General features: G+C 40.0%; 1 protein-coding gene across 1 annotated transcript; it reads left to right on the forward strand.

The window, feature by feature from the left end:
- The first annotated feature begins 5,283 nt into the window (after nucleotides 1-5,283).
- On the forward strand, nucleotides 5,284-27,956 carry DIPK2A (divergent protein kinase domain 2A). The gene is made up of 3 exons (XM_075761152.1): nucleotides 5,284-6,186; nucleotides 22,168-22,471; nucleotides 25,135-27,956. The coding sequence occupies exons 1-3, from the start codon at nucleotides 5,533-5,535 to the stop codon at nucleotides 25,464-25,466; spliced, it is 1,290 nt and encodes a 429-aa protein (XP_075617267.1). The 5' UTR covers nucleotides 5,284-5,532; the 3' UTR covers nucleotides 25,467-27,956.

Here is a 27,956-nt window from a genome sequence, read left to right on the forward strand (position 1 = left end):
GTACAAGAAGCTGGGAGGGGACACAGCCAGGACAGCTGACCAAACTGACATTCCATACCATATGACGTCATGCTCAGCATATAAACTGGGGGTAGTTGGCTGGGAGGGCAGTGATGGCTGCTCAGGGACTGGCTGGGCATCATTTGGCGGGTGGTGAGGAATTGTTTTTCATTTGCATCACTTGTTTTTCTTGGGTTTTGTTTCTTTCTCTTTTTGTTATTTTTCTTCCCATTACAATTTGTTATTATTATAATTATTATATTTCAACTCTTAAACTGCTCTTAACCCGCGAGTTTTCTCACTTTTACCCTTCTGATTCTCTCCCCCATCCCACTGGGGGAGGGAGGTGAGCGAGCAGCAGCATGGTGCTGAGTTGCCGGCTGGGGTTAAAACATGACACTAATTTTCGATAACTCTAAGACTGAAACTGAAAGACTAAATAAACCTAACTCATAGATTGGTTTCATTTGACATCAGAGTGTAGCTTTTGAAATGCTGATGTCTTTTTTTCAGGTTAAACACATTAAAATTGAAAGAAGAGACATTATTATCTTTAAGGTATATATGCAACAGCAATGAAAAGCAAGCAGCTGCTGTTGTGGATCATAGTTACCATAGCAATGCATTCCCACAGTTACTTAGAGATTCATTTATAGTAATAGGGGCTTTAGTAAAGAATAATGCAAAAGTTGCCAATAGCATTCATGAGGTTTCCTGTATTAAAGATTTTCACTATTCACAATAACATAACTTTATTAACAGGTGGACAATCACCACTGAAGGAACATGATGAAGCAAATTAGAGGGTTGGTCTTCAGTTCCTTTCTTCCAATCTGAGTAATTACTTGTAAATAATCCTTTGAACAGTAACATCAGACCCAGGACAACTCACTAAAAGTCCAAGCTAATGTCCAGTCAATAATTTTCTATTAAATTTGGTGCAGTCTTATCAGGCTCATACTTATATAAAATAATACAAAAAGAAGAATAACTTTCAGCAGCTCACAATTTCCATGCCATGAAAATTCTGATTACTATAAAATAAAACTTGCAGACTGATTATTGAGTGGTGTATATTGGAAGAAAAAACAAATACTTTTGCAAATTTTGATATTCAAGTTCAGGTGCTATAATCAGCAAATGTACATATCACAATGATAAAGCACGTTTGCTAGGATGTTGATTCAGCAAAATAACATAACATTATTCAGCTGTTCAAAGCATGTAATACTCAGCAATTAAAAGGCAGAAATTGAAGAAAACCGCCAAATTACTCAAGGCAAAAATTCCAGAGCCAGTATTTCTGTGTTATGCTGCTGCATGCACAGTATGTTACGTGCATGAAATTCAAGCCAATTGTACAAAGACAATTAAAACACCAATTTACTACAATTTTTTATTGGTTAAAGAAGGACACTCCCTCCTACTTCTCATATGACTGATTAACCTAAACCACATTTTAGGTGTTATTTTTCCAGAACCACAGTACGAATTTCATTTTGCCATAAAATAAGTTGTACAACATGGTAAAACAGATTTTGAATCTGCACAAGGTAGAACGTGGAACAGAGGTTGTCCTCAGGTAACTGCAATCAGTGTCCCTCCCTCTTGGTCTCTAAGACGACTAGGATAGATGGTTGGCTGGATAGATAGTTCACACAGCCCAGCCATATATCCAGATTTCTTGATAAGTTCTCTTTTCTGTCAAGAGATCGAATTTGAAAGAAGTCTGAGGATACTGAACATTTGTCCCAATCTGTGGATATCGCCCAACACAAAAAGGCAAAGTATTCCGAGACCTCGGGCGTGCCCACTGCAGCCATTCCTGCGACACATGCTTCTGAACTATGTGTGAGCAGTCATTCTGATGCAAGCGAACAGAAATATGTAAACTCTTGATTATAAAGGCACAGTACTTTGAATTGTTCTTCCTGGCACGTCTTTCAGACATGGCTGGCTAAAGCAACAATGATCCCTGTTTTGAAAGTGGCAAGGTGATTCTGTGATTGAATGTGGGAATGAGTCTCTAGACAACTAAAAAAAAAAAGATACTCCAGACTATTTTGCCGTATCTGCAAGAAGTTTGAGATAGCTGTCATTCTGGACAGCTGCTCATTCTGTAGTTTGAAATAGAAGAGCTCAGAGCAAACTGCCCTAGTAATCCAGAGTTTGTTATAAGACCTTTACATAGAGTTGCTGGATTATCTTTTCATTCTAAACTGTTTAAATTCTGGGTGGTTGGTTGCTTTCTCATTATGCAGAGAAAAGGCCTGGATCTATTCAAGTCTTCTTTCAAATCAATACACTAGATAATTTAATGTTGTGCAAGATATCTTTGTAGCCATACAGTATGTGATTTTCATGAAACCTCTTGATGTCTCTGAAAACAGCGGGGATATATTATGTCCACTTACATTAAAGGTCTTTGCATAACTCTCCATTGTTATGGGAGATGTAAAAAGCAGCCCTCTGTAACTAAACTAACCTGCTATACCTCAGAGAACTTCATGCACTCCACTGATGGTCTGCATTTTCATTCCAGTCACTGGAATCTTTGATGAATTACATTGTCATATGTAATGAAGTCTTCACAGGAAAACTACTAGAGTTTATTTTGAAGCTTAGTCAGAAGGCGGCAACTCTAGAAAAACAGGAAATGCATAGATTATAGTGCATTATCTAGTTTATTTCGCATTCCCCTGCACCTTGAAATGGATTCTCCTTTTCCCTTGAAATGGATCATTCACAAATCACGCTTTTTATGAGTTACATCTGTCATTCTTGCAGAATTAACCATTTTTTACTCAGTTGCTCTCCCTCCTTTGCTTTTACTACCAACTCTACTTCAGCTTTTTCACTTTTCAGTCTTACAAATGGAATCAGTTGCATCTTTCAGTCTCCTTCATTTCTTAAGCAAAATTTGTAAATCTGTGAAACCAAATTACAGCCACATTGTATAAAAAGGCAGCCTTCACCTTCCTTTATCCCTGAGACATAACGCCCAAAGTCTCCAATGAATACCAATGAAACCAGAAATAATAGCAACTTTTACGTAACTCTGAACAAGTTTTCTGATCTGTTTAGAAACAGCAGATTTATTTATTTGTTTATGGACTTGCAATGTCAAATGCTTTAAGAACACTACGTTGTTGTTGGAAAAGTGTATTAGTTAAACTATTTAAAAGATTCTTTGTACTTTAAAATGATGTTTTCATCTAGTAAAGATCAAAATATTCTGTTCATATTCAGAAAGATCAAGCTGTTTCCCTGTAACTGGGCAAATGAGAAAGCTTGAGAAAGAAGCAACGTAGAAAATAAACATTAATTCAATATATTTGTTTATATTTGGATTTGTTAGTGACTTAGTAAGTTACAGACTAAATAGTGTTAGATGAAAAAACACTACACAAAGACAACCAAACATGTTTGGCTAGTGAGTTTGGAGTTACATCCAGCAAAAAAAATCAGCTCAGCTTTCAGGATCTATTATTATTTGAAATGTGGCATCAAATGGTGCATCCACAAATTGAAGACTTGAGTTAAGGAAGACTATATATATATTTATTTGTTATGTATATGTATTTATTTTCTAATAAAGCCAGTGGTTTGTAGACTAGAACTTGTGAATTGGATGATTTGACGCTGCAAACAGCATTTAACAAGGCATGTTCAATGAGATACAGTCATGCCTGATATACACCAAGAGGTGCAAGGTCACCATTCAACAGTGACAAAATCCCAGTATGATGGATTCTTTAAGCTGGTTTTGTACATATAAATGTCAAAACATAGTACAGACACATTAGCTCATGCTAATGTAAAAAGGCAAACGTATTTCCAATATTCTGGATCTTAAGCACTTAAATTTATATATCATGGAAGTGAAGTAACTGGAGATTATCCAGTCTGCTACACTTCTTCCCCCAACGATCACATCCCTACTGCACTTTCGAGACTGAACAAGCAACACGAAGGCTGTCTTTAACTTGGGGGGGTATAAGCTCACTTTAAGAAAAGCAGTACTGAGAGAGATCAATACTTTCACTTTTTTCTTCTTCTTAATCTTCTTCTCTTTTCTGTGTTACTTTTACAGAATGGTTCTTAACCCGTGGCCCGCAACATCGACACCATCCACAGGCAGAGACGGTGAAGGCCGTCTGCCCCGCACACCACCTGCTTCATTCAGCTGACTACACGGCTACAACCTGCAGGTTCTCCCCTCGAGGCGGGATGGCATGAATGCATTTCAAAGGACCAGGGTGTAGCGGTCCCGTGATAAATCGAGACATTCGATAATGTCGCAGATGAACTGCCCATGCCAGCACTGGGATTTGAAACTGGAAAACCCGTCCTGTGGCCTCAGCAAACCAAACTGGTTTCTGCAGCTGGGTTCACTGTATCAGTTGTTTGTAAACCAGCGAGTTGTATGAGCTGTTTTGCACGAACCTCAGTTCTGTGCTTCTTTCCTGATGAAAAGCACCGTTCGCCGGGCACGGAGGGCAGGGCTCCAGCCCCAGCAGGCTGCCGGGCACCAGCCAGCCCGGCGTGCCGGCACCGCACGGGCCGCGCCTTCCCCCGGGAGAGAGGCCGGGTCCCGCCGCGCCTCGGTGTCCCGGGCCCTGGCCGGGTGCGCGGGAGCCCGGCACGGCGGTGCGTGTCGGCGAGCAGCCGCTTAGCGGCAGGTCTGAGCCGCGCTGGCGCCGCTATCGACCCGTGAGGGCGGGCGGCGCGCGCCCGCAGCGCTGCGAGGCGCGGGGTTCGGCGGGCCGTGAGAGGCGGGCAGAGCCGCGCGGGGTGATGGAAACCGCACGGGCAGCGACAAGGTCGGGTCCCGCCGGTCGCGTAGCACCGCTGCCGCGGGCCCGTCTCGGGCAGGGCGCCTCCCGCCATGCGGCTAGCGAGCGCCTCTGCCCGAAGCTGCGGGGCGAGCGGGAGACAACATGGCGGCGGCGGCCACTAACCCCCCTCCCCCGCCCCACCCGGGCGGCACGAGAGTCCCACGGGGGCCGGGGGCGAGGAGGCGGGAAGGGCGCCGCGCCCCGCCACGCCCTTTCCCCAGCGCGCGCGCACGGACCGCCCCGAGCCCCGCCCTCCCCGCTTCCACGCCGCGCGCGTGGCGGCCCCTCCCTCCGGCTGCGAGGGGGGTGGGCCGCACGCGACCGCGCCGCGTCACGTGCCGCCAACGGCCGGCGCTCGCGTGAGGCCCCTCCCCGGGTGGGCGGGGGCAGCGGCGGGAGGAGGAGATTCCTCCGGAGCGGGGCGGGCGGCTGGCGCCCACCTCCGCGGCGGCGCGAGCCGCGGGAGCCGCGGCGGCGGAGCCCCTCCCCCGGGGGCGGGGCCGCCCGGGCCGGCGGGCTGCTGGCGCCTCCCCCCCTTCCTCCCTTCCCCCTCCCCGCCGTCCCCTCAGTAACTTGGCTGCCTTTTATCGGGCGAGCGGCGAGGCGGAGAGTTTATTGGTGCCGGAGCCGCGGCGCGGCCGGGGCGGGGAGCGAGCGCGGCGGCAGGGCGGGGGGCCCGGGCCGGGCCGGGACGATGCTGCGGCTGGTGTCGCTGAAGTTGGGGCGGCTGTACCGCTACGTGAAGCTGGCGGTGCTGGGCAGCCTGGCGGCGGCGCTGGTGCTGAACACGCACTCGCTGCTGGCCTCGCTGCAGCGCAACGAGCTGTCGGAGCGGCGGTTCCTGCAGCTCAATAAATGCCCGGCCTGCTGGGGCACCAGCTGGTGCCGCAAGTTCCTCAACGGGCAGCTGCGGCTGGAGAGCTGGGGCCGCCTGCGCCTCTTCGACTTCTTCAACGTCAAGAACGTCTACTTCGCGCGCTACGGGGAGCCCCGCGAGGGCAGCCGCCGCGTCGTCCTCAAGCGCCTGGGCTCCGCGCAGGAGCTCGCCGACATCGACACCAAGATCTGCCGCCGCGCCACCGGCAGGGGCCGCTGCGACCTCCTCCAGGCCCTGCACGCCACCGAGTTCGCCAGCCTCAACGGCGACGTGCGGCTCCTCACCCCCGACGCCGTGGAGGGCTGGTCGGACCTGGTGCACTGCCCCTCGCAGCGCCTGCTCGACCGCCTGGTCCGCCGCTACGCCGAGACCAAGGACTCGGGCAGCTTCCTGCTGCGCAACCTGAAGGACTCGGAGCGCATGCAGCTCCTCATCACCCTCGCCTTCAACCCCGAGCCGTTGGTGCTGCAGGTAAGCGCGCCCGTCGGCGACCGGCCGGCCGGGAGCGCCCGGGTGGGCGGCCCGCCCCCGCCTTGCTCTCCTTGGTGCTGCACGGCCGGGCAGGGGCCGGCGGGCCCCCTGAGGGAAGCCCCGTCCCGGCCGAGCGCCCTCCGTGGCCCTGCCTGCCCCCCTCCCCCGCCGTGGCCGGGGTCGGCTTGGCTGCTGCGCCGGGCGCACCCAGCTGTGCGGGGCTCCTGGGGAGCTGGCCGCAGAAAGGGCGCCGAAACGCTGGGGACCCCCTCTAGGTCTGACGGTGACTCCGGTGTCAAGGTATCAGCTGGCCGGGCTGAGGAGAGGGGTCTCTGATTCCCACGCTGGGCAGGAGGCGTTTCTTTATCTCACTCATAGTTTTTCTTTCTTCCTCAAAGACTTTGCGCACTTTCCCGATTTGTCTTCCTCCTCGGTGCTACCGTGCCTGAAAGCTTTAACTCGCTCTCCATCCTTCTTGCATGTCTCATCTCGGCAGGGAGCTTGCTTTTCTGTTCAGTAGCCAACAGTGAAAGCGAGCAGCTATTCTGCAAGAAGCAGGCGGGGTGGCACGCTGTAAGGCAGATGCTTTCTGCTGGATTTATCCCTTTCTTACAGTTAAGTGTTAGGCTTTAATCCTATGGCATCTCCCATAATACATATATTCCTAGGCAGCTATGGGACTTGGTGATTAGTTTCTTAGGGTCTAGTTTAATAGATAGCGAGTAGAGACTTTACTGTAATGCTGTTGTGCTTTCCTTGTCAAAAACTGACTCCTGTGCTATGTCATGTTCTTATGCGAACTAAATACTATTTTTCTTCTGTTGGTGAAAATTAGAAATGGGTATTTTGTAGCCTGATGAACTGAAATGAACAGTACTCTCTTTTCAGTGGTTACATATTTTATATTCTTTATTTGGAGGACTGGTTATGTGCGCAGACCACAAATTGGTGCTTGAACATGCTATGTAAATTTTTAGCTGAAAAATTGTAGGAAATTGTTTTATTATGTGGCACCACTCAGTTGCTTCTGTTGCATATCTATCTAGATTGAGAATTTTGCATTTCGGCTCTTAACACTGTTGAGGGAACTCCAAGTATGCCTTTAGTGTGTAAGTTTGGACTCTGAATTGTTTTGTCTAACTACTGAACTGTCCTTGCCTTTATCTGATGTATGCTAAAATTGATATTTGCAAATACATTTGAAAGCATCACTGCATGATTACTGTTATAAACATCTGCTGTTTCTCTAGTGAGAGGCCAAGGAATATCTAATGCTCAAAAAAGCAGTGCTGCAGGCTTTACCCTCCAGCAAATTCACCTACTCATTAATTTCTAGAGAATGCATTTATGAACTCTACTTAATTAAAAATATGGTTTGGGGTAGTGAGCCTTCTGCCCTTCAGTCTGTCCACGTACAGCCCTTGGGTTTTGTTTTCAAAGTTTCCAGTTTGCTTCTCAGTGGACTTAAGGTACAGTATGTCTCTTCCATCTTGCTGTCAAGTTGCTCCTGAGCACAGTGAGAAAGGAAACCCCACTTAAGTAAGAAAATCAAAACTGCTTTGCTTTGCTGAGTATATTTGGAAGTTCTTTGAGAATCAATTTGTTTTGGCTGCATTTCGTACAACTTAGAGTTTTGGTTTTGAACACTGGTTCCAACATACCGAGCATACCTAGATGGCCAGAAAACAGCTCTGTATGTTTTTTCATAATTTGAAGGGGGGGTCATGTATTCTTTACAGACAAAGGGTACGGCACAGTTGCAGTGTCTCCTGTTGTGGGGTGGATCAAAGGCAGTGGGCAGCACTGGTTGATTTAAGAGCCTTAATTCCTGTCAGCTTCTTGATAAGCTGTGGATGAGCCCTGCGGCTGTCAGGCAAATCTGTTGAAGAGATGAAAATCTTTGGACGTGAACTTAAATGGCGAGCAAAGTGCTTGTTATCTTAGCAAAGGTGCTGCTGAGAGCACAGCAGGTGGGAAGTGAGGCAGCTTTTGCCAGTCCAGAGTGCGGTAAAGTTGTCTGTCACTTCTTATCAGATCAAAAGTGCTTTGCAGAGTCTTGTAAATTCTGATGAATAGGCATATCCTGGAAAATATTTCTGGGTAACTTTCGTCCAGCTTTGTGTGTTGAAACACTCTTAAAAGTTAATGTATTCTCCAGAAGAGTATTCATTAATTTTGGTGATGGGTACTGACGGTTTGAATGCCTTCCCTCATTTAGGAATGAAATATTTTAAATATATGAATCAGAATGAACTCTTCTCATTTGCATAACATGTCACACACCACTCCATTCTCAGCCTATACCCAAGAAACACGTAGGGAATGGATAATTCTGCGTTATGCAGCTATTGCAACAGCAAGATGTGGGGTAATCTTCATGAGAGATGAAGATACTTTCCAGAAGTGATAACTGGCTACTGAGAAGTTTGCTTGTATTTATACGAGATACATAAAACATCTTATGGTTTAGTTTCTGCAGTATTGACAAGGGCAGATATTGGAACGAGAATGAGACTTGTAGGCTTGTTCTAAAAATCAGCTGCTTCCAAGAAAGGAAACCTGCAGATGTCATGTGAAGAATCAGCTTTTAATTTAAAATCAATCAATAAATAAATAAATATTTGATACATTTAACTGATGCGGTGTGTTTGTCACCAGAAGGCAGAAGGGAAAGTATTGCTAGTTTTTGCTTTGAGCTTTTCATGAAACACTACTGTGACTGTTTATAACACTGTCATGAGTAACAGTTTTGGTTTAGAAGCAGAGATAACTTCTACATTCTTGGTGTTCAGTGCATTAAAGTTCTGTGTTATTTAATTAAGTTGTAGGAACAGCCAAATGTAACTAGGCACCAAATTTAAAGCTTAATCTTTGATTTATAATAGAAAATTAGCTTTAATCGTCTACTAGAGCTAGCAATTTGTGGATTATAAGACTTTTTATCAGAGATTGGGATTTTAGCTTGAAGCCTGTTTGGAGTGTGGATTATTCCTAAAGTGGCGTTGCCTACACACTGCATGTTGTCACAACTGACTTACAGCTTTTGCTGTAGGAAGTTTTCAGGTGGGGCTTTAACCCATACTATGATACCCTTTTGGTACAAGTCTAAACAGTAGTAAACCGGCATAATTTTGTATAGATTACTTATTGTAATCCTAACTCAATATTTGTATTTTTATAGCTTTCTTGTTAACCTTCTTTATCCATATTTGTAAACAGTTGCACAGGTGTACTCAGTGAAGTGTTCAACCCCTTTTGCCATTTTTCTTCATGAAGCAAATGGAAGGACAGTGGCATTATTATTCATTACAGTTTACATCGTTTCTGGGTATTAAAATATTATTTTTACTTTCATATAATCTCGCTTAACTAGTCAGTAATTAAATCCTCTCACATTTTTTTATGTGAATTCACATTTGAATGAAACAACCTATATGCAAAGGTTGAGGAAAGAATTTTTTAATTTGAAGTGTAAATATTTAAGATTTAACTTCTGATAGGTTTGGGTTTTTTCCCTTCCTCTTTCTAGTAGTCCTTTCCTGCAATAAAGGCAAATATATTTTAGTAAAATAAGTTCAGATCTGTAATCAAAATTGCTATATCTAAACCGATATTTTATACCAACATGAACAGCTTATTCAGACAAAAGCAACAACAAAACTTGCTGCTGTTTCCTTCAAACTCATTTAATGGAAAGCAGAGTATTTTAAATAGGAATCACCTGGAGGATAGGATCTGTACATGGCATCTGATTCATAATTGAATATGATGACTATGTGCGTCAAACACTTGCAAAGAGAGGTCGGCCAAAGTTGCCTTGTGAAGAAATAGCAGAAGTTTAAAAATAAATCGGATTACAGACTGAGTGCAGTGTGAATATTCACTTCTTGCAGAATTCATAGAACCAGCATGGATATAAGTAGATTTATTCTCACCCTATGACTTTTTATAAACCGCCCACCTTGTTTGTCTTTTGAAAATAACTGTAGTGGAGAAAGTTTCTTCATTTTTTTGACCATGATGTGCGCTCAAATAATGGATGTTACTCAACTTTATGAAGTAACGTGATTAAGTTTTATCTTCACTGGCAAATAGAAACATAAACTTACTGTTACAGACCCAAAAATGTTTGCTGCCTATTGATAATTTTCATAGAGGCTGATTGTTGGTCAGTCTTTGATTCTTACACAAATTCTTTTTTTTTTTTTTCTTTTCCCCCTCTCCCCCTCCCAATTCCTAACAAGATTTGTTCCAGAACCAAATCAGTTCAACAGAAAGATTTGGGGAAATAGTTAAGCTTTCTCTAGATTTTCCATCTCTATCAGCCTCCAGATTTCCTATTTAGAGCCCCTGTGGCAGTCTCTTAACAGGTTTGAGCTGCTTTCATTGTGCCACCATAGCTGCCATGCTGTGAGCCATAGTATGAAACCATGCGCTGTCCAACACATGAAGGCCTGTGGCAAAGTTTTAAGTTTTGTACTTAAATACGCACACACACAAAACCCGCGCAAACCAACAACGCCCCAAAACCAGGGCAAAGTGGAGAATTCCTTGTTCTGGGAGTTGGGGGAACTACAGTATAACTCACTACTGCTGAAAAAAGAAATTGTTTCTAGGTAGAAAAATTGTGGTTTTCAGTAAAGTGGTTGTATTTCTCCTAAGATCTTAAGGTTAGCTGAAAAGACAGTTTATATCTGTCCAAGCAAAACTGAAGCATAGGTTTTATTAATTGTTGTGGCAGAAATGCATCTAGAGCTGGTCTTGCAATACTCAGTCTTGCCTTTGTGTTGACCCTTGTATCGGTGTACGGTACTGCCAGATGCACTGTTAAAATAGTGCATTTTCTTTGTTTTCAAAGCAAACTGGAAGTTTGCACACAACCTTTGCTATTAAAATAAAAGTAAATAAAATGCTTGCAAGTAATATGTTTTTTTTTTTCCCCAAACTATAGAAGGTATATGTGAATTATGTCCAGAGGGCATTAATGCAACTTTGTCTTGAGTTGTAGCTTTTAACAACCTGTTTAAAATGGAGATTCTTTAAAGAATGATGGTGAATGTTTATATCTTGTGTGTAAATTACAAGTCTTAAAGAATTTTCTTTTTCTGACTCAAAGAAAAATTCCAATTTTTGGAATTAGGGAAAATAGCAGTATTTCTGCATTTTTTAATAATTGTGTAAATCATTGCCCTTCCCTCAGATATGTATTTAGCTTTCTAAATACTTAGCTTAATGACTTTATTCTTCTTGCAACTTCTAATCATTGTTATTCCTTGTGGGGAAAAAAACCCAACCCAAACCAAAACCCAAACCAAGCAACAGCTGTATCTCTGTTCCTAGTATAATTACTCTGCATGAACAGTCTGTTACCACACAACCTAAAGTTCTTCTGGTTTCTCTTCATGTCATCTTTAGGGCTTCTGTTTGGTTTTGTTACAGGAAGGACAATAATAGACATCTGGTAAACATATATTAAAACATTAACTGTGATCTCTTTGAAACAATTTCTTGTGCTGAATTCAGTCAAAGTAGCAATTTGGCTAAATGTTTTACAGAATTATTTTGCTCATCCATACATAACTCAGTAAAAAGTAAATGGGCAACTTCTCTTGCCTGGGATTTCTTTTTTTTATCATACACACTGTTTTGGGTTATTTTCTGTAGTTCTAATCTAAAAAGATTAGTAGAATGCTACCTAGTTTTAATACCTGATGCCTTTTAAACTGTCTTCATTACTCAATACATGCTGATACGTAATTGCTATGCTCAATACCAAGTAGTGGACTTAAGGCAGTTATCCACACTACCTGATGTGTCCTCTAGTGGACTTGTATTATTTAAGTCCTGGCTCATACAGATACTGGCCTTTTGACATACTAAATACTATTTAGTGTGTAGTTTTAAAAAATGTTAAATATTTTCCTCTGATCTTTATCAAAAAGTTAAAACATAGCTGTCTGAGATCAGTTGTTCATAGTCATGTTACATCCAGTTGATTTGAGGCTTTTTAATCAAAAATTGTTTACCTGCAATTTAATCTATTATTCCATTTTAAAGATTCACTGTAGTCTGCTGCAACTGATTATAAATCATCACTTGCCCCCTCATCCCCAAATTACTCCCATGCAGTTGGACTATTTTTTTGTTTGTTTGAAAGCTATTTTGTCTTTTTACAGTAAACATAAACTAGCCTTAAGGAATGTCTAGTGCTACTTTATGGGTAAATGGATTTTTTTTTTCTTTTCGGGTCTTTTCTTAAAATTCTTTTTTGTACAAATCAGTTGACTGACCTTTAGAAAAGATAATTCAGAAAGCAAGAGATTTAAATTTCAGATGTTAAAATGAGACTTTAGTCTTTGTTGATTTCTGTTTTATGTACTTCTAAGTATTGTGGAGAAAAGAGATGAATTTGTTGTCCATCCCTGAATTTCCATTGTGCTAATTTTAAATAAGAAATTAAAAATTATTGTTTCATTGAATTAAAATTGAGTAGCCTCATGTTATGAGAATATTCCACTGACTTAATTGTACTGAAAATTGAAGAGTTATTTTTTGCAGTGACATACAGTATACATGAGGCCAGAACTCGCTTGTACTTGTCACGACCATATTTAATTATGTTCCTTAAATGATCAAAACTATTTTCATCCTTCTGTGACATAGAAGTAAAGTAAAAGGAATGCTTTAGAATAGTGTGGGAATTCTTTGAGTTATTGTGGGGTATGTATTAAAGACAAATATCTGTCATAACCTAGAGGCTGCTGAGAAATCACTATACAGACTTAAACAGAAATCCTCCTGATAAAGTGTAACTATGAGCAGTTTTCAGTAACACACAAAAAAATATTACTCCACATTCCAAACCTTGAAATGCAAATGCTGTCCATTTGCTTCTGGTATGTCTAATGTAGAGGGCGAGCTGTATTTTACTTCCCTGAATTAAGTAATTGAGGCTTTAGTAATTGAGGTTTTAGTCTCTTTGATTTTGCAAATTAACTTTCAGAAATAAGTGTAGGCCATCTCTGCTAGGACTTCTTTATAGTGATGCATTCCAGACTCATAACTAGTGAGAAGTAGATAGTGATCATTTCCATCTGTTGCAGATTTAATCTGAACAAACTTGTATAAACTGCAAACTAATTTGAACAGGTAACAACCAATGCAACTTTAAATTTTCTATAGTATGATTCTTGCATTTAATCATTATTCATTAATTTATTTGGAGCTATGATCCACCTCTGCTAAAATTGTGAAATATAACTTTTAGAGTTCAAATGCTCAATTTAGTCATTGAGCAACTCTTCATTCTGAGTGAGTTTATATTTAGAGTTGTCTGTGTATTTTTGTCCTATGGTGTGTCAATTTAGCCTGATACGTACCTCTTGTTGGCATGAATTGTATGTAGTAACTGGTTGAAATGTAATAAAACTAAACAAAACTCAAATAAATGAAAGAAACAGTTTCAATGGGAATACTAATATTTGGAATATTCAATGAAATCCACTCTTCACTGTGTGTGTAGGGTATGTATATGCTTAACTTCTGTGGGAGTTTTAGTTGATTGTCAAATAGTTTGGCATATAGTTGAGAATGTAATTGTTTTCATTATACTCAGTAGCAGTCACAAATGCTTTTGAATACGTATCTTCTAGAATGCAGATCAATTCCTGACAAAAGAAGGCATCTGCGTATAGAGTGCGCTTTTTAACCTCCTTTGATCTGAAAAGTTTCATTGTAAAATCTGATCTCCCAGTCTGCGTGGTTCCAGAGCTTTACTTATTTGCCTTGGTGACTAATACTAGTGCTACTTCTGTTTACACTGCAGAATCAACAGTACTCTGTGAGAGCGAACTAATTTTTTTCCTTTTGAGGAAGAGTGTATTATTGAAATTCTACTTGCCATGCCAGTTTCTGGCTGGGCAAGCACAGTTTAGTAGGATGATTTTAGCAAAGACATCACAAAGAGTGTAATTTTGCCATGAAGGTCTTCAGGATCATAAGGAGTAGGAAGAGAAGTCCCCACTCTGTTTTGCATATATTTTTTAAATTCCATTGTAGTTAAGGTGTAGCTGTTTGTTTGTTTCTTTTGTTTTTGGGCTTTTTTTAGATGGAACTCACTTTATACAAAAACTGGTAGTGACATGTAGCATCTTCTAGAGTAGTTTTGAAAATGAAAATCATATTTTTTTAATGGTACAGTGGAACAATAGCTTAAAGATGTCAGTTGTTAGTTAAACTGTTTTGGCTTTTTTTGGACTTATTAGGATGAATTATATGCTTGATTATGATAAACTAATACTCTTTTAAATGTTTAATTCAAAGGGGATTTGTGTTATTGCAGACTACAATAGGCCTTATCAGCTTCAAGCTGGTGAGTCTTTACTGCACGATGTAATTCACAGCTCTGAACATTCAAAACCAGTGGCAGATTTGTGTATCTTCTCGTGTTTAGACACATGGAAGTGAGGAAGACAAATGCACTGATAGTGTGTTTTATGCTTCACTGAAATGATAAAATCACCTTATTAATTCTCAATATTTATTCTGAGAATACAGTGTATTTTTTAAAAGACATAAATGCATTATTAGTCTTTCAGGAAGAAAGTGTCCTTTGTCCTTTTGACAGGGTTGGCTTAGAGAGATCTTGTAGCTACGTTAATTAGGGCAACTAAAATGTTTTTTTGATGCATGTGTCACTGGGAATGGAGGTGGTAGAAGTTTTTGTCATATTTACTATTTTCCATCTTTCCATTAGAAGATTATACATGTTTCTTTGTGAACAGAGAAAGATAACAATGCTAATGAGGGAAAACTTACTAAGTTGCTTGTTTGTAATTTTTCACATGCATTGCTATATTTTAAAACACTTTTAAAAGCTTAATTGTCTGTGGTTTCCATGGCATTTGTATGTATATTCACAGATAAAATGTGAGTGGGTGCGTCAGAATTGCAGATTCTTTTGTCAGATCACTGTTTCTGGTTTTGAACAAGAACTTAGTTTTTATCTTAATTGTCAAATGCACATTTTAAATCTTCAAATATTCATATTCAAGTACAAAATTATTTAATTAAATGTACTACTAATAATTCTACAATTAAAGTAAAAAATGTTATGCATTACTCTGCCGAAATCTGAGATTTGTGACAGCTATTTACTAAGCTTTTTGTTTCTAAATGCAAGTTGTTCACGGAAAACATGTTTAATAACTTACTGGCTTTCAAAGTTTTAATACACAAAGAAAAAAAATCCTCATGTTAGTTGCAATTGCGTCTAGAAAAATGCTTTCGAAATAGAGTAGTACAGAAAGTTACAAATCTGTGCTTGCAAAGACAACAGATATGCACTTCAGTTAATATTCTTGTCAAATTCACTGAGTGAATATAAAAACGCTGAATGAGGCACTTGTACATATTTTTTATCCCCTTCTTCAGCTACTGACTTGGGTAATGAAGTGTAGGTGTGGCTGTTACATGCCAGTTGGAAGGGAGCCAAAACAGAGATGTTGTTTGTACATGTGCAGATGTTGGCAGGATTCCCTGCACTCCTGTTGTCAAAAGATCTTTTTATTGCCACAGATTTATAAATATAACTGTGTTTTAGTATGGCATGAGATATTTTGCTGGTAATGTTTGGGATGTTCACTTCTTAATAAACCAAACTGCTTCTAGAATTTCTTGTGTGAAATGAAATTCAGTGTACGCAATGCAGGAAGCATAATAGATGTGTTTTGAAGATCGGTGTACCCATTGTGACTAACGCTGTACTTTCAAAATCGGTTTAATCCATTACATAAATCCCTGCTGCTGCTGGAAAGGAAAGGAAAGGTCCTCTTAGCTCCTTTCCTCTCTTCTGCGCTTGGCTACTCTGGCCTTCTCCTTTCCTTTTGTCAGTACTACTGTGATGTGGTGATGTGATGAGCTGGATCAGGCTACTGATCCAACTGAACACCCACCCAGCAAGTGCCAGCTGCATTGCTTTCTTAATGACATGGAGGAAGGGACTGAAATGAGTGTGCTTGATGGGTTGGGAGGGATGGACACCTTTGTTTCCAATGGTAGCATGGCCTTTGCTGGGTTCAACTGTTTGTGGTTAAATTTGTATTTCGAAAGGGAGGCAAAGGCATAAGCAGAACAGGACTGCAATATAGGAAAGGAATGGGGTAGAAATGAAAAGGAGCGGGTTGGTCCAAAGTCATACTTAAAAGTATTTAGGCATCATTGGTGTAGCAATTGACTATATTGCATTGAGTTTTCATATTGCTGATAAAATGCAGCAATATGAAAATGTTATGCACAGTTGGTGAAATCAGTTAAACCTGTGTTTATCAGAAAATGTAATCAGGTAAATTTTCTCCAATTTAAGATATAAATTTCGGTTTATGAGATAGGATGAGGTAGACTTGCATGGGTACAGGACTGATAGGTACACACAATCAGACTTCCCCAGTTCTAAACTGTATGGCTTTTTCCTGATAGATACTGGTAGGCAGTATTTTGAATTTTCCTGTGTGCTCCTTGATCCTTCTCGCTGGAATGAAAAATTTTTGCTTGCCCAGAGTTCTCTGGAGGTTATGCCTTAGCACCAATTCCTGCTTGCTTCTTTTTGAGTGAGATGACATGTTCCTTTGTAAATAACTAATTTCATTTGATGGACAGCAGCCATTTACTTATTGGTTTGTTTTGATCTGAGACTGAATACAGTAATGATAAATGTGCATGAAATCTCATTTTGGTGGCATTATTGATGCCATAGGCATGAGTTTTCATTATATTGGTTGGTTTGTAGAATAAGTAAGGAACACTGAATTAGCACAAACTTCATTTGTTGGAAGGTTATTTAGCTAACCACAAAACAAGCAAAAAAACCCCAGCCACCTTCTTAACTGTGGAATGTATCACTTGACTTGCCCTGAACTAGTGGGTATTTGCCCGTACTTACCACCTTCATAAGTAACCCTGAAGCCTACAGATAAAAAACCCTGAAGACTGGATCATGTCATCCTTATTGCATAGTAGATTCAGTTAGTGAGAGAGGTTTAGTTCTGCTCAGTTATATGGTATCACAGCTCGAAAATATCATACTGGTCTCAGAACCATCAAATTAGTTCTGTGTCATCCTCAGGATATTTCATGACCAGATTCACCTATGTGAGTAGATCAGGTGATCAAAATAGAGTAGAAGTCCAGATTCTTAGGCACCCCAAAAACTTTGAACCTATTCTGTTATTAATATGGGTCTGATACCCTTTTGACCAACCAAGAAAGGTTCTTAGCAATGGTAAACACAGTTACTTCCCCTAAAATTGTCTTCTACACTTGCCATGGTAGAGGTTAGCTTAATGGCTTTTGCCATACAGGTGGCAAACTATGTCAACAACATATATTAATTATGATTTTAATTTCTTCACATGTACTATATAGACAAGATTTGTTATGTATAAACTTTGAAGAGTCCCTGAAAATTCCGTAGAGGACATCTTGAGCCAGAATCCGTCTGGGACGGATGCTCAGCTTCCAGTTAGATCCAATTAACACATAAACAAATGAATATTTTTACTGCCTCAAAATTATATTCAAAATATTAAATAATTTTAAAACTCTAAATGAACAAATTGCAATGTTCTTAAATGTTCCAAGCAAGGACTGCTGGAAGCTAGGTACAAGTTAACCTGGTACTCAGGCTTCATTTTAGATACTGGCGCAATTAGGGCCTCCATAACATTTTATTAAATGCTTTAATTATATCAAACAAAAAGTGTTTTAATGACTGTTAAATCATGCCCTTTTAACAAATGTGAAAGTGGGCATTTTTTCATTTGTGCAAACTAGAAAGCTCATCTTGATGAGAGTAGCTAGATAAAATGAAACAACATGTCCTACCATCATTAGGCTTGTATTCAGAATGGAAATCTTAAAATGGTAATCCTGTGTGCTCTGATGCTACCTTCTGTTAAGTATTTTATGGTTTTGGTAATAATACTTGCCTTAAGCTTTTCTGTTCGTAACATTATGAAAATAAAAATTTAGTAAAGGCTGCCCTTATGCTGGAGGATTAAGCACTTTAGGTTCTCTCCTGCCATGTGATCAGAAGTACATCGATTCCTTCTTATTTGACAGGTATATGTTTGGAATAAGATATATAAGCAATCCTTACTTGACATGAGAACAAGGATGGGCTGTGAGTCACTTAGCATAGAAGTTGGCAAGGAGCATGCTTCCAGAGGAGAAACTTCGCTCCTGCATCTTCTCTACTGCATCTTCTCTCTCTGTCTGACAGGCCTGTAGAAGGATGGAAATGAGCATGCTGTAGATAGGTGAACTGGTTTGCTGGGCTGGAGACTCTACAGTTCTGTGCTGGAGATGTAAAGTGAGAGCCAAATGGAGTGACATTTTCCAGTATCAGTGGCATAAAAATGGAAAGGAATGCTCAAACCTCTTCTTTACTTCTTTACACTTTTTTTTTTTAACCTTGTTTTGTTTTGTTTTGTTTTTTGACGGGGGATGTGGAAGAAGTATGGTCTCGACTCTCAATAATAACTGTTCCTTCTTCCTAGTCACCTCTGTATAGTTTTGTGCTTCTTCAGATAATGATTCAGAATGGGTGAGAGGAATTGTAGCTGCCTATGCATTGCTGGGAGAAGTTGCACCATGGAAGCCCTTGTGTTACCCATCTATAAGAGAGGCTTTGATGTACTTCAGTAAACCTTTTCATTAGTACCATTTGTACTTAAAAATTCTGTAACTAAGATTCCAGTTTTGTGGTGAAATAACTTAGTAGATGGAGACAATGTCTCCACAGGGTTTTGTTTTTTGACTCCCAAAATGTATAGCTGTTGTGAAATCCTGAAAACTCGATATAACCAAGAGAAACTATTGTTGCACTGCTGAGCAAGTGTTCCTGTTTTGCTTTTTCTTCCTCTGTATTTACTAGCAGTCTCTTTTAAAAGGTAGAGAAGACAAATATAAGAATTTTCCTCTCGGATATTGCTAGATTCATTGATCCAATGACCTTTTGGGTCAGAGGCCAGTTAGCAGTCTTTCTAATGAAACTTAGTTCCTGCCGTGGGAGCATGCTTACACAGAAAACTAGTGAAATATGCAAGTTTTGTGAGTAAAGGTTAGAGTGTGTATTGGTGATTTATATTATTGTATTAACTATTGTGATCTAAGCAAATCTATTTTGGTTTTTAAGGGCTTTTTTAATACTAAATTTGAAGTCTTAGTGAGTGTATTGAATAAGCTTTAACTTTGCTGTTTGCATTTCATGAATAAGTATTAGTTCTTGGGGGTACATGTCGCTTGCAGCTCCTTGTGTATTACAGAGCTTCTACTTTTTCTAACCAGCATCAGTATTCTAACTTGGCTTAGCATCAGCCAATGCCTAGTGCTTAAGATAAAATGATAAAAACTTTGTTATCGAAGGAAGCACAGACACGGGTAAAATTAAGGATTGTTGTAGGGGAGGTATGGGTTCTAAGGCTATGACGTTTTGGTATGTAAGCTCTCTAACTTTTCTAAATTGTTTTTTCAAGTGGGTTACATACACAGATTGAGTGAATGCTGGGCACCTCTTCCCTGACTGCTCTTGCAGTTCAGATCTGTTCCACATGATGTGTTTCCTTCCAGTGTCTCTTTTCTCAGTTTACTGTAAATGTTTTCTGCCATCATGGATTCCAGGAGGTGTAAAGCTTCCATTCAGACTGAAACCCACCATGCCGTTCAACCCAAGCATGGTAAAACCTTTGCTACATCATCATTGCAGAATTAATGATGAGTTGCTTCTGGTGACGTGATAGCAAGGTAGTGCACAAGGAAGGAGCATGTACACATAGTGGTATCTCCTAATTGCTAAAATTAGTTTGCATTATAGAGAGTGCTAACTTCTGTGCATTTGGCACTTCTTAATTTAATATTGTTATGGTTTCTTCCTGATGCATAGTATGGAGGATACCTTTTCAATGCTTGTCTGTTCATATTGAAGTCTTAGGGCACATTCAGCACAACTGAAGTAGGAAAAAATATGCTGGTGTGGTTTTGGTTTGTGGGTTGGGTTTTTTTGTGTGTGTTTTTTTTTAGTTTTTTTTTTAATTGTTTATAATATGTTATTACTATTCAGTATCTTATGTTAACTTCCAAGAAAACTACTATTGGAGACAAATTTTACTTTGATAAAAATGTTATGTGGCTGTGTGTAATAAACACACAGAGTATGTATGTAGCATTTAATCAAGAGGTAGATTTTTAAGGAGTACTAGAGACATAAGAAACCCTCAGCTTTCTTTTATACCTTAATCTGTTCTGTAATCCTTTCTGTGAGAGATCTTCAAGTGAGAGGATCCTCAAAGGAATCCAATCAACTGGGGAAAATGGAAAGGAGGGAGTGGTGGGGAGAAGGAGGTGTCACTTTTTCACGTTTTTTCTTATAGGTTATTAAAATATGCTTTTAATTAAAATTATCAGATGCACAATTATCTTGGTGGGAAGTACACTTGCATTAGTACAACAGATGTGTATAAAACACCAATAGAAAAAGATAGTGGAATTGTGCACGTGTATGTGAAAATGTATGTGTGTGTTTATATATAGTGTATGAAAAGCTAGATATGGATTGTATATTATCTCAGGTACTCTGACTCTTTCCCTTTAGTATTCCATCAAGGCCTCTTGTTCACATAAATATATTTTCTGTTGTTTTTTCTTTCCTTTCAAAACTGTTGTGGGTTGACCCTGGCTGGGGGCCAGGTGCCCACCAGACCCACTCTGTCACTCCCCTCATTCACCAGACAGGGGAGAAAAGGTATAACAAAAAAACTTGTGGGTCGAGATAAGGACAGGGAGAGATCACTCACTAATTATCGTCACGAGCAAAACAGACCGAACTTAGAGACGAAATTCATCTAATTTATTACTGAGCAAAACAGAGTAGAGGAATGAGAAATAAAATCAAATCTTAGAACACCTCCCCCCACCCCTCCCATCTTCCCAGGCTCAACTTCACTCCCGGCTTCAACCTCCGCCCCCCCAAGCGGCACAGGGGGACGGGGAATGGGGGTTACGGTCAGTTCATCACGCGGTGTTTCTGCTGCTGCTTCATCCTCAGGGGGAGGACTCCTCTCATCGTTCCCCTGCTCCAGCATGGAGTCCCTCTCACAGGAGACAGTCCTTCACGAACTGCTCCAACATGAGTCTCTCCCACGGGCTACAGTCCTTCACGAACTGCTCCAGCGTGGGTCTCTCCCATGGGGTGCAGACCTTCAGGAGCAGACTGCTCCAGCATGGGTCCCCCACGGGGTCACAAGTCCTGCCAGCAAACCTGCTCTGGCATGGGCTCCTCTCTCCACGGGTCCACAGGTCCTGCCAGGAGCTTGCTGCAGTGTGGGCTTCTCACAAGCCACAGTCTCCTTCAGGTGTCTCCACCTGCTCCGGCGTGGGGTCCTCCACAGGCTGCAGGTGGAACCTCTACACACCCTCATCCTCCCTCCATGGGCTGCAGGGGGACAGCCTGCTTCACCATGGTCTTCACCACGGGCTGCAGGGGGATCTCTGCTCTGGTGCCTGGAGCACCTCCTGCCCCTCCTTCTGCGCTGACCTTGGTGTCTGCAGATGTTCTTACATCTTCTCCCTCCTCTCTCTGGCTGCAAAAGCTCTCTCTAACTGTTTTTCTCTTTCTTAAATGTGTTATCACAGAGGCGCTGATTGGCTTGGCCTTGGCCAGCGGCGCGTCTGTCTTGGAGCCGGCTGGCATTGGCTCTATCAGACACAGGGGAAGCTTCTAGCAGCTTCTCACAGAAGCCACCCCTGTAGCCCCCCCCCCGCTACCAAAACCTTGCCACGCAAACCCAACACAAAAACTTAGAAGTATATGGAGGTGTAGTGTTGGTGGGTATTTACAGGTGTCTTTCCTACATTTTATTGAACAACCTGTTAAGATCTAAGCTGTTTTGTATTAATGAAAATTTTTAAAAATCTTTTTATATACAGAGTTTTCCATCTGATGAGGGTTGGCCGTTCGCAAAGTACTTAGGAGCATGCGGAAGAATGGTGGCTGTCAATTACGTGGGAGAAGAGCTGTGGAGTTACTTTAATGCACCATGGGAGAAACGAGTGGATCTGGCCTGGCAATTGATGGAAATAGCTGAGCAGCTGACAAATAATGACTTTGAATTTGCACTCTACCTCCTTGATGTCAGCTTTGACAACTTTGCAGTTGGACCGAGAGATGGGAAAGTTATCATTGTAGATGCAGAAAACGTTCTGGTAGCAGACAAAAGGTTAATCAGACAGAGTAAGTGTTGTCTTTCTCTCCCCTCACCCCATGTCTCTTCTTCCTCTGCAAGCATGATGTTTAAACTACGTGTAGTTGCTAAATACCCATTTTGTTAGCTTTATAACTAGACTACTAATTAACAAACTAATTAGCTTTCTTCTGCAATTAGACTACTAATTAACTTGGCCAATTTGTCAATTTTATGAAGGGTTGAGCTTACCTGAACTTGATTTACATATACTTTTAATCTCTGTAATTCTGCTTTAAATGGAGAGGTTGGGGTGGGAGGAGAGGGTCTGGATGTTGGTTGGGTTTGTACAGACGGACGGACAGATAGATGGGCTGGCTGACTGACTTGTCTACCTCAGCTAGAAGAGAGAGGTTCCTTTTGTCTTTTCCAGACATCTGTAAGGACAGAAGTCTTGCCATTCTGTTTTCTGTGAATGACAGGACAGTCTTACCCGCACTTTGCCTTAGTTACATAGCCTGCCTCTGGCTCGGTTGTTCAGGTAGGTGCTCTGTAATAATGGAACTGCAGGAATGGGTAATTTTAGTGCTGTTTCCAGATGGGAACAGTGAAAGTTCATTCGTCTTTCTGTCAACTGTAAAAGCTCAAAGCAGTGGCAGCAGGAGAGATGTTTGACAAAGTGGTGTTACATGGGTTTATATTCCTTTTGAGCTTATAAGGAAAACCTACAGACCTGAGGGCTAGAGACACTGAACATGAAACCCTAGATTCTGCAGGAGTTCATGGCAGTAGGCCAAGTGATTCCAGTTTGCTTTGGGTGAATGGATTTTTTTTTAAGCTTTGCAAATAGACTTCATATGCTGTACTGCTGGATGAACTTCGAGACTGTATTTCCTATCCACATGCTTTTCTACAAGGAAATATGTTTTGGGGGGGCTTTTTGTGTGGTGTGGGGTTTTGGGTTTTGGGTGGGTTTTTTTGTTTTATTTTTTTGTATTAGATTTATTATACATTCTCAAGGACCTTAGATTAAAATTATCTGAGCCTACCAAGAAAACCTTTTAATGCATTGGATATGCAGTACGTTTACTCTAGTACTTATGGGCCACACAAACTTTTTTTTAATTCTTTTTCCATCCTCTTAAAATAATATTAATTAAGACTTTGACTTTTGGACCGTGTCTGAATTGCTCGGTCACAAAGGTAACCAAATGAACTCTGAAAAAGCTGATGTGTACATGGAACAGCAGCAAGTAGCATCTTGCAGAAGCTGAGTGCTGAAAGTGTCATGCTTACATCTGTTCTCTATAGTTCTCAGATTAATTTGGATCTAACTAGGATTTTGCTGCATGATTTGTAATCTAACAATTAATCAAGAACACAAAACAAATGAGGACACGAGAAAGTTCTCAGTCTTTGTATAAACTTGACATTTAATACTGATTTCATTAATCTTCTGGCAAGTTTCATTAAACAGTCTCTATCTAGAGTGATTAATATGCCTGTTTAGATATTTGAGTATGTACCTTCTGTCCAAATGCACTGTACAGTAATATCTAATTGTACTCTGTGGGGGATATCATATTTGAGTTTGCTGAAAAACTTTTTTCCCATTCTCCTTTGCTGTCTTTTTTCCATTTTGAGTTTGTTGTTCATTGTACAAAATTTACATTATATTTTTATAGTTTTAGCTATTTAGTCATCCTTCAGTATGCTTTTTTTTCTAGACTGGCTCGCAGTGCACCATAAAGGAGTAGACCAATACCTCAGAGACTACCAAACACAGATACATTTTTCTTTGTACATCGCAGTTCTAAAAGAGATCTGCAAAACTATGAGATTCCATGATAAGGACCTCTTCTCAAAGCTGGCAGTAATCTAGAGACTTAAGATGAAAGTTTTCTAAGAAAAGGTGGTAAGAACGCAGGAGATCTCACACTTAGTAACCTTTTACATATTATTATTGTATAAGGTATTTTCTGTAAATCGGGTTTTAAGTTAAAGAAAGCTTTGTGACAAGACCACTAGTTACACCTTCGAATTTCGATAACTTTTTGAGTGTATATAAGGAAGGGTTTATACATGTATGTAAACATCATTTGTTTTGTTGATTTTTTTTTTTTCTTTCTTCAAAGATATGTAATGCATCTGCTTTTTTATATGCACTTTTTATTTACTCTATGTCTAAAGAAAGAAGTTGGAAGATAATATTTCATAAGTTTATGGCAATTACTTTCCAATGTTTGTTTTTTCTTCTTTGGTAGACCACTTGCCAGTGTTAGATCGCAGGGCAACTGGAGAACCCAAATCTATGTTGCTAAAATAAATCAGGTTGCTTGTTTGTTTTTTCTCTCAACTTTAGCTGTGGATCATTCCCTTGTACTTGTGTGCGCTACATTTTTTCCTCTGGGTATGTGTGTGAATGTAGATTTCATGTATTTTGGTGTGCTGTTTTTTTCTTCCCTCTCTTTGCTATCTATTTTACCCTTTTTCTTTCTTTCCCTTATTTTTTGTATTGCCAGGACCATTTCAGCAGAAGGATATACGAAACTGTCAGATGCAATCTGACTAGAACATTTAAGAGTTCATCTAAACAAAGTTGGTGTGTAGTTTAAATGTTACCAGTTTGCTGTGTATTGAGTTCTGATTGTATACACACGTATGCTCTTTTCTCCTCTCACTTTTTTTTTTACTGTCTCCTTATATTTCACAGATAAACCTGAAAACTGGGATGTATGGTATGAAAGCAAATTTGATGACTGTGATAAAGAAGCTTGTCTGTCCTTCTCAAAAGAGATTCTTTGTGCTCGTGTCACTGTGGACCACAATTACTATGCTATTTGTCAGAACCTTTTATCAAGACATGCCACGTGGCGTGGCACTTCTGGAGGACTACTTCATGACCCCCCAGCTGAAATTGCCAAAGATGGCCGACTTGAGGCCTTGCTGGATGAGTGTGCCAACCCAAAGAAGCGATATGGTAGATTCCAAGCTGCAAAAGAACTGCGTGAATACCTTGCACAATTGAGTAACAATGTGAGGTAGTCCACAGTGAACATTTTTGGCAACACTGGCTAAAACACTATTGCAAAGACACATAGAAAATGAAGTTTTGAACTTATGTATTAAAAAGAGAAAATAAAAAAAAAAATAAACCTAGTTTATCAGTTCTCTAAATACCATAAAAATATAATTTTATGGTGTTGTAATGTTCCTTTGCAAACAGACAAGGTACTTACAGAATTAAAACTTGAGCTACTATTGACTGTCCTCCCTAACTATTTAAAAGGGAGTAGGTCAAAAAGACTGTGATAGCTTAGTTGACAGCTTGTGTGTCAAAGGGTACTTTACATAAAACTGCATTAGTGTCACAGTTTTGTGAAGCTGATGTTCTTACTTGGAAAGTCAAGTTAGACTGATGGCCTGTTTTAAAGGCCTTTTTCCTGACATCATTGTCTCATTTTTGTGTTTGTTTAAACACCTTGACGTGGCATTTACATCCAGGTAAACCTAGCTGTCTGCATTGTTTCAAACTTAACGGGCTTTCATGTTGATGATGTGCAGTACATTCCTACTGTGAGTGCAGGATTCCCATGTTTACTGTCTAATTTTAGGGGGTTTTACACTGTATTTTACTATACTTACACATTGTGTATTTTTTTAAGATCATCATAAAATCAAATGTCATTTGAACTAACATTCATTTGATGTCTTTTGTAGTTCTGCCATTGGAAATATCACTTAATATAATTATTGTACAAAACTTTTACCCTTCATGCCAGTATATACACATGACTGTTTAGCAGGAAATCATGGTATAAGCAAACTCTTATTTTTAACAGAGATAATTTGAGAATTGGAGAGAGACTACAATAAAAAGATCTGTATTAATTTAAATTGGGGATAGAAGCTTGTCTAAAAACAAGAATTCACTAGTCCAGTGTAGTTAAGCATAAACCAAAGAAAATGGTTTTGTTTATTAGTTTCTAAACAAATAGTAAAGAAAAAATGCTATACTGTAGTGAAGCTAATAATTCTCAAAATTCAAATTTGACTGGTCCTTGGTTACTCTTTGAAGAACTTCTAAAACTATGTGCTTATGCTAGAAGAAAACCCTAATTTGAATAATAACGTCTAGAAAGTTAGCAGATTGTTTTACATCATTCCCAGTTCTGTTGAATTCAAGTGTAATGGAGTTTACTGACTATTCATGTTTTGGTTTACCAGCTAAATTGATTAAGCTGTATTCACTCTAGACACCTTTCTTGAACTAAGTTTTAACTCTTCCCAGTGCAGTTAAAATTGACTTGTTGAGGTTTGTGTAAATCTGGAGTTGTTCTTATAAATTACAGTTTTTACAACTACTATAATGCTTCATTTTCCTGAAGTCTAATTCATAAAGATACTCTTAGGAAATGTATGCATATTGCTTCCTGTAACACTAATGAAGGAAACTAATATTTCTTAAATGCGTGTATGAAACAATATTTTGTACAAGCTAAAAAGAATTCTGAGCAAGGCAGTGTGTGCTACTTTGAAGAGCAGAGTTAGTACGCCTCTCATACTGCATCAGAAGACTGATGGAAACTGTCGCTTTACCAAATTGCTGCAAGTGCAAGGTGAGGAAAATGGCAAACTCACTGACTGGCTCTTCTTTCTCAAAGCTGAAAAAAAGTGGAGTCATATAAAGATGCAGAGTGTTTTTTGATTTCTTAGATGACTATATTAAGGATATTTTGGAATTTGAAATTCTCACTTTAAGTCTTCTTTGCCTATGTAGTCCTAATTTGCTCCCAATCTGTTGTCTCATTTTCTGAAGTTAGAATGCCCAATGCAGCTTTTCATTTTCATTTCTCCCTTCCCCTCATTTGACAAATGGTTTTACATGTTTGCTCTGGCACAAGCTGTCAGAGAAGGTTCATGTCATTTTCCATCAGAAAATCCACTTATTTGAAGAAAACAGACTAACCCTCAGATTAGGTAATATTACCCTACCATAAAAGCCTTGACTTAACACTAAAGTTGATATTTAAACATCTACCACATTTCCCAATGAGCGAGTGGAGTATGATTGTTAAAGATGTAAAAGAAACAAACACTACCCATTCTGGTTTGCTACTTGAGGCAGTTCTGTAACTGTCAGAATGTCCTATCAGATTTGGGTTGGGGTTTAGTTCCCTCAGAAATACGTTACTAAAGCCGATTATAGAAGGAATTTGAAACTTTAAAAAAAACCCCCACACTACAGGGAAAACATTGTGGAGAGCAATAAATCTTGTTCTGTTTGCACCTATCAGATATTTATTGTACAATAACAATTTATATTTTTAGTCATTGCCCATTATTATTGATGAACACGGTGAAATATTTTTGAATGAGATGTTTGGGGTTTGTATGTGCATTACAATTGTCCTTTTGTACTGTAAGTTACTGTTTGATTGGAATATTTTATCAAAACTGTCTCCCTGTGCCTTTATATTACAAGAAAGTTGTTTCTGCAACTTCTAATGATATTAATAAAGAATACTTTATGAA

The sequence above is a fragment of the Balearica regulorum genome, chromosome 9, assembly GCF_011004875.1.
Source record: "Balearica regulorum gibbericeps isolate bBalReg1 chromosome 9, bBalReg1.pri, whole genome shotgun sequence".
In the NCBI taxonomy this organism is placed as follows: domain Eukaryota; kingdom Metazoa; phylum Chordata; class Aves; order Gruiformes; family Gruidae; genus Balearica; species Balearica regulorum.